This window comes from Channa argus, chromosome 7 (genome assembly GCF_033026475.1).
Source record: "Channa argus isolate prfri chromosome 7, Channa argus male v1.0, whole genome shotgun sequence".
Classification (NCBI taxonomy): Eukaryota; Metazoa; Chordata; class Actinopteri; order Anabantiformes; family Channidae; genus Channa; species Channa argus.
The window spans coordinates 24,380,776-24,388,472 of record NC_090203.1 but is presented as its reverse complement, the minus strand read 5'-3'; the positions used below and the strand labels follow the sequence as shown (position 1 = coordinate 24,388,472).

The 7,697-nt window shown below is 37.5% G+C and overlaps 1 protein-coding gene across 1 annotated transcript; it reads right to left on the bottom strand.

Moving 5' to 3' along the window:
* Positions 1 to 4,360: 4,360 nt before the first annotated feature.
* si:ch211-198c19.1 (uncharacterized protein LOC100151013 homolog) lies at positions 4,361 to 5,308 on the bottom strand. The gene is made up of 2 exons (XM_067510689.1): positions 5,152 to 5,308; positions 4,361 to 5,056 (listed from the first exon to the last, which is right to left on the bottom strand). The coding sequence occupies exon 2, from the start codon at positions 5,025 to 5,027 to the stop codon at positions 4,479 to 4,481; it is 549 nt and encodes a 182-aa protein (XP_067366790.1). The 5' UTR covers positions 5,028 to 5,056; positions 5,152 to 5,308; the 3' UTR covers positions 4,361 to 4,478.
* Between the last annotated feature and the right edge of the window lie 2,389 nt (positions 5,309 to 7,697).

Below are 7,697 nucleotides of genomic sequence, written 5' to 3'. Positions count from 1 at the left end.
ACCACTGTGAAATGCCAAATCAGAATAGCCAAGCTGAAGGTATTGATGACGTATAAGCTGCTGGGGTGTTTGTACTTTAAATCACGTCCCTTCAATCCTGTCCAAAAAAGTTTCTTTACATATGTTGCAAACACAATGAGGATAAATCGGTAATTTATATAAATGTCAAGCAAACACTTTGATAGTTACACAAGGCCACGAGAATATGAACAGATCTGCTCTTAAGTGCCACATAATATTGATTTAAGGGGATTTGTGACATCGACTAATTTTTTTTCTATGGTGTGAATGAAATTCACGAGTGTTCTGTAAAACAGTTGTTTTAACATGTTGTAAACGGACTTAAACTGCATCAATTTGGAAATTAATTGCACATTTTTCACAGCTATTTATTTTCAACACTGGCTATATAGAACAAACGTGATGCTAAATATGTATTTAATCACAACAGCGTACTTTAAACTCTCTCCCTCCTTTTCTCTGCCTCAGGAGCTTTAATGCAGGTCACTGTCCAGAATCTGTACTATTACCTACTGTGGGTGGAATATTCGCTAATCTGCCAGTGACTGTCATCCTCTGGACAGCACTATGCTTTGGAAAAGGTGTTTTTAGTGTGTAACTTCATGCAGCCGGAACTATTTGCTGTTTCTTTCTGTCCCAGCGCAGCTACTTCGATCACACCTCACTGTACTAGTAACATTTTCTTTAGAAGGGTTTTGGATCTTCTACTGTGTTCTACTTTCAAGACTGACAGCAGACTTGATGCTCTGCTGTGTGAAATAGTTTTTCACTCTCTTATGACCTTTTTGTGAATAAAACCTTTCTATACATAAAGTAGAACATGTTGCCCAATGATCACATTTCATGGAAGTGCAGCTTCTCGTGAACAGGTGACAGTAATTCGTCTAAAACAGGTCACTTAAGACAAGTGAAATGTTTATGAGTCTGGTTCAACAATTCTGACCGAGTAGCTGCTTAAAGCGTATTTGCTGCCCTAGTGTGTAGCGCATCATTTCAGATTGAACTCACTGGCACCGACATTGGAAATGTTATAAACATGTTTGCAGTAGTTTACAGTTAAATTGACGGAGAGGCCACATTGGGATTTTCATTTCGAGGCAAACAGTGCATCTTTAATGTTCGTCTATACAAAGCGAGGGCCCTATCAATCTCTCTTATCAGCTAAGATTGGTCCAGCTTGTTCACGGGCCCTTTCTGCAGCTCGGTAATATTTTCAGTACGAGTATCAAATCAAATCTGAATTCAACCTGTGAGCAAACAGTGGTCCAAAATGCCGTCCTCCCATTGGCAACAGAGGAGAGCAGAAGATGAATGAGGCCTTTCTATGGCTTTTGATGACTGCAGGCATCAGGGTGCTTTGTCATCATATTATCGAAAGTGAGTTTTGCAAAAGTTTGTGCCTCTTGGCCATGAAGGTGTGCGCTGCCTTGTTTCACAACTCATTAGAGTCAACATTTTGATTGACTGCGTGCTATTTAAGCTGATATTGAAGTTCATGCACATTTCTGAAGCTCTGTGGGGTTTGTGTGCACACTATGGATTCAGACTTTTTATGTAGTTGGAGGGACTTTTTTGACCTTGACAGTAAGGTAATTACATTTAGGAAGAAATTAGCAATGAACAACACACTCCTTCAGTCACAGTGCATGTTCCCTGTGCTTTTCTCATCTCTTTCAATAAAGCAGCGTGCTGTTTACTTCCTCTGTGCACTGTAATGGAAAAAAGGTCGTCTTCTTCTTTCTCGCTCTCTCCTCTGGTCTGATCTGTGATTAAATCTGTAACTGTACTTATTTTTGCTATTGTCGCTTGCTTCTGATTGTCCAGATGATAAGTAAAAATAGTAAGTAAATGGCAATGATCTACCAGATTTCCCAGCAGGCTTACTTAACATACTGTAGATCGATCCAATAAGTATTTTAGTGGCTCTAGCACTTTTTAAATATGCTCATTGCAAATAAACAAATGAACAATATTTCCGAATAACAGCACATATTCTTCTTCTACCTGAAAATACCTGAAAAAATGATTCCAGAGAGTAACTTAAGCAAAGAACTTCATATTAGTACATGATATTTATTCACTTAATGCCACAATATGTTTACAATAGCTTTATTATGAACATTGTGGAAATCAGGCTGATGTGTGTTGCAAGACACTCACAATCAATCAACACAGGCCATCAAATACTGACACTGAGTTTATGAGAAGTCTATTGTGTCTTATCACGTGTCTGCACATCAGCATGTGACGCAGAGTGTTTGATGTTCTCTGATTGGCTAGAAGGGTGAGCCTCATTAAAAAAAACCTTTAAAAGTGAATTCAGTATCTCTGCATTGCTGCCAGTGCTGTTCTGTCAGGGTAGGTGGAGACAGGAGGACAATTGGTTCTGCCTATTGTGTGCAGTTCTAACAAAGGGAGCCCTCACTAAGCTAAAATGATTCTATGATTTAAAGTTAAGTTGCATTGAAGACAAATTCCTCCTTTGTCCTTCCCTAATAGGATTCCTTCCCTGCTAGTTGTTATAGAAATACTGAACTCGAGTTTCGGGTGAAATTTTGATAAAGTACATTTGATGAAAAATGGATGTTTTAGCAACCAGGATCGATATTCACACATAAACATTCCTTTAATGTAGATGTTGTATGAAATGACTGAATGAATACAATGCACCAAAGCTTTGCATTCAAGCAGAAACCAGTGCTATGTAATGAGTATGTCCACAAATTCCATATGTTGGCAGGTGCATATTTCTAGAATAATAACAATAATACAATTTCATTAATGCTGATGTTCAGATTTTACTTACCCTCTCTGGCAGTTTTTCGTACTTCAGAAAACTGTGTGGCCCGTAAACATCGTCCCAGTGGTTAATTCATATACCACATCATCCTCTGTTTGCCAAACCTAGCCCACTTCTTCCTGTATTTCATGTCTCTATGCAATAGCGGTGATACACACCAGACAGCCAAAACATTAATACTACTGGCCCAATTAATGCCATGAAGGACAAGGGTCCGCACGATCCCTCTCAGCAGTCTGCAGCTACACAGCCCCATACACAGTGTGATACATTGTGTGCAGTGGTGTTAGAAGTACACAAACTCTGTGCTCAAGTAAAACTGCAAGTTTGGCCTGAAAACATTCTCCACTAAAAGTACCACTTCAAATGTTTTTTCTATCTATGCAGATTATGTAATTTCCATTTAAAGTACAAAAGTAAAAGTACTTCTCCAAGAAATTGATGTATTTTAAACACAACTGATTATGGAATTTTTTTTACAGTAATTACCAACAGGGACATTTGACCCTTGTTTTTAAAAGTGGAGCTGATTTTAACCATTTTATATGCTGACAGGTGTTACCCATAATGATATGTCAATATTTATTAGTTCATTATATATATATATATATATATATATATATATATATATATATATATAATTATTATTTTATTTTTATTATTTTTTAACCATATAACTTTAATAATAAAACCACAGGGGGGTGTCAATGTTATACCTGGTCTATGTATATAGGTTATACATGATTTTTATTTAAAGTTAATTCACAGTATATTTACAGTACAGTATAAGTGTTTGGGTCACAGTCACTGTATGTGTGACTAAATAATGTGAAGGCTGCTTGCTCAAGCTAAATTACTTTTAACGGTGTCCGTAAATTTGGGATACTGACATTGGTTACTGGTAAAGGATAGATTTGCAATTTTTTGAGACAATTTTTTGAAAACTGCCTTTGAAGGGAAAACACAAAAAATTTTTTTTACTTAAGATATGACTAAGATGATTCAGATGTGACTTTTGCTGATATACAAGTGTGAAGCGACAGCACTTCACAGAGAAGTGTGAAGCCATTTCAGGAAGTTATTTTGTTATTCTGTATTCCACAAAGTTGCATGCTAACCTTTTAATTTTTTACTATAGATAAATGTTTGAATGCATCAAGGATTTTCCAGACATATTTGGAAAAAAAGGCCCTATCTTTTAGAAGAGGGTCTACATCTTGTGTTTACTTTTATGTTCCCACCCCACATTAATCAGCACACAAGGAAAATCTTGTTTGACTTCTCGAGGTTCATTTAAGTTGACTTTTTTCCAGGTTTCTCAACCCATGATAAATTGTTATGATAATGTCAAAGACGACATATGGCCAGATGTATGAAAATAACACAAGAATAAATAAAGTCCCAAAACATAATTCAAGGCTTGAAATTGTAACACCTTTTAATAGTTTAATGAATCTCTCTTAAGCATAGTGCACAAGCAGGTTTTTCTAGGCTTAATCAAACATTCCTCACTCAAATACAAACCTCACAATAACCAAGTCAGGCAACTTTTTTATTTGATTAAAAAAAGTGTCAATTTGACTCCAGATATGTCAGTCAAGATTGTTTTAAGGAAGAAGAGTCACAGCAATTAAAGTTGTTGCAGAGGGCTTTTGAATCAGAAATACATCACTTTTCTATACATCACTTTTCTTATGTGAAGTTCTGACGGGTGTCGAAGAAAAGCCAGCAGATTGGGACCAATTCTGTAGGTCTCTTTTGCATAGTAATGTGCAGATGCATAGATCTCTTCAATGCGTTTATTGTTTTTGTTATATCTCACCAACACTCTGTCCTTGTTACTGTCAGGATCACTATGGTTGTAGTACTTTCTGACTTCATACGGCAGGTCCTTGGCATGGGGAGCATTGAGGTTTCCAATGGTGAAGTACTTGTATTGCTTCTTGTCCTTAATTACTGGAAGCAGATGCCTGGGGCCACGGTTCAGAAACTCATGAAATCCAAACTCTCCTTTTGTGGGATCACATAGAGCCAACATGTTGTTGTCTACACAGCTCTGAACATACCACTGCAGCAACTTGAGGCCGTGGCGAGGCGGAGGTTGTCCGAAACCACTGTCCTGCAGCTCTTGGTCTGAGTCAAGGGTTTTCAAAGATGAGGTCAGTGCTATTGATAACAACAGGGTGAAACGAAACAAGAACTCCATTTCTTTGCTGCGTGTCACGTCAAGGTTTTCTGTTAAAAAGAAATAAAAGTTACTGACTTAAACAAAAAATCCCTCGGTTGAACCATTGTAACTGCAATAACAGATTAACGGGTTCATAACTCACCTCTGTAATAAAAGAAGCAAATAAGTCTGTAACACCAGTCTCCAAATGTGCTTACAACTACAGTTTAGGCCTAAACTTTCTGCTGCAAATGAATGAGTGGCTGCCTGGCTCCTGTGGTTGACTTCTCTCTGTCTTATATGGGTAGGATGAAAGCAGTAGGGTTTTTTTATCTGGACTGAAAGTAAAGGGGTTTCACTTTCTATTTGCAGTGAAAGAGGAAGTCATAGCAATTTTGCACAGCTGGGGTCTGCAGAAAGTTTGATTAACCCAACTAAGACCTCTAGAAAAGCAACTAAGCCTCAACTTGAAGATACAATTTACAGCACTACTGCAAAGTATCAAGTTTAAAACTGCAAACCATATGTGCAGGGAGGGATCATTGCAGTGAATTGTATAGACTGTTTCCAGCTGCAGCAAACAGTTTGGCATTGTGACAGGTGAGTGCATTTCAGGATCCAATAACTTTATGATCATGAGCATTTATGGTAACATTTATAACTTCTGCTTTCACATAAACATGTGAATAACACCTGGTGTTTGAAGAAGCGTCAGATTTGTTACCAGATAACAGGAAAAGAAACTCAGCCCTGTCTAAATGTTTGCTGCCAGTTTTTTTTTACTCAAAGTTTCTCCAAATAAATCGCTAAAAACAGCCCAGATTCTCATCTGCCTTCTATTAGCCACTTTGGAAGTTATCAACATCTGTCATAGTAACAGTGATCTGTGTAGTCTGATCCTGAATGTAAAGAGGAAGAACCTGCTGTTGTCTTCAGAAGGATGTTTCAGAATGTTGGGTTAAAGTTTAGGATTCCTAACTAAGTCAGTCATTTTTCAAACGTAGCTGGAGGCAGTCAGCTAACAGCAAAGAGAATTTGGCATTGTATATCTCCCGCTGAGTAGTCTTGACTGTGCTTGGTTTACGAGGTTCATTGGTAGTTAGTGTTTCAAGTACACCTCCAATGTCCTGCCTTGGGCTTCTGTCTACAGAAGTTATCCTTGCACATCCCCTGTGTGATGTCACAGTGGGAGCAGCTTCAACACTGCTTACTCTCCAACTGGAAGATTCAAAACGTACTGTAAATGTTGAGTTGAATAAATGAGTTCAATACACAGGGACCTTGTCATCACTTTCACAAACCTTTGTGACAATATAATATATCAATACTATATTAATATATCAAAACTTTTATGTCAACCTTATGTTAATATATCATCAGTTCATTGTATTGTGATAGTTATTTTGTCATGTCCCTGGTAAAGTTCCCAGATCTTTGGTCACTGAGGACAGTATCATTATGCTACTGTGTAGGCGACATGTATGGCCAGATGCACGAGTCCCAAAAGTATGATGTACAGATGGTCAAGCCCAAAACATAATCCACTACCTTTGTGATATCCCCTGTAATGACTCTGATTGTAACTGACTGAAGTGGTCAATTATCAGGTTCACTGTGAACTCAAGTCCACCACAATTGTGTGTACACAAGATCCCAGGATAACTTTTAGTTTTTTTTTTTAATTTTGTACACCAACCTTTTACACCAATGGGATTCGGTTTGCATATTGCAAATGAGAACAAATGTTTCAAAACAAGCCCATGTTTGAGGGCCTGGGTAATCTATTACCTGAACTACAACAACCCTAGAAATTACTGTTACTCTCTACCGTGGGTATTTCAGTCAGTAAAGCTGAAACTGATAAATCAGTGAACTGAGTTGCCATTGCAGCCAACATCTGCAATCAGAGAATAATCATGCTTTATTGTTGATGCTGAAGTTATATTATGAGGTAGCTGTTACCTCTGTATGCTCATCTCATCCATTATACTTTCACTTGTTAAGACTGATTAACAAAGTTTACTGTATGAAACTAAGATCATTGTTGCATTTTTCTGCTAATGAGCTTACATACATTCTTACATGGCAAGCAGTAATTTTCAAACTGAAGGTATTTAGGGTGGACAACGTTTTGTGAACAGGAATACCTAATACATTTCCCCATAAACATAACAACATCTTCATCCACATACCATTCAAAAGAAAGAAGAAAGTCTCTAAGTGACAGCTGATGCGTGATACGCAGTTTTTAGCTTGACGATGAAGACACGGACTATGAAGCAACAAGACATGCAGTACTGCAGTGTTCCTGATTTGACTCTCACTTTTATCTGGGATAGAGAATATGGTTTTTACTGTTCCATAACCTGCACCCACTTTTTGTGCTATTGATTTTTGGTAATTTCTCTGAAAGTCTTTTAACAGTATATCCATCTGTGTGTGTTACGGTTTGTATAAGTAATTTACAAGGACCCAAGTTAGGAGACGGCAAGAGGAGGTGTACTGGTTATTCTGTAACCAAGAAAAGGGTATTTATTAATAAAGAAACAGGAGGACTTTATTCTGTAAAGTGCCCTGAGATGACTTTGTTGTGAATTGGCGCTATATAAATAAAGTTGAATTGAATTGAATTGAATTGAATTGAGGGTTAACACAACTGCAAATCCCTCCAACAGGAGGGTAATAAACTTTACAGAACTAAAGACAACA

What these genes read in the sequence shown, in the direction of transcription:
- si:ch211-198c19.1 (XM_067510689.1), bottom strand. Translation starts at nt 5,027, where the DNA reads ATGGAGTTCTTGTTTCGTTTCACCCTGTTGTTATCAATAGCACTGACC.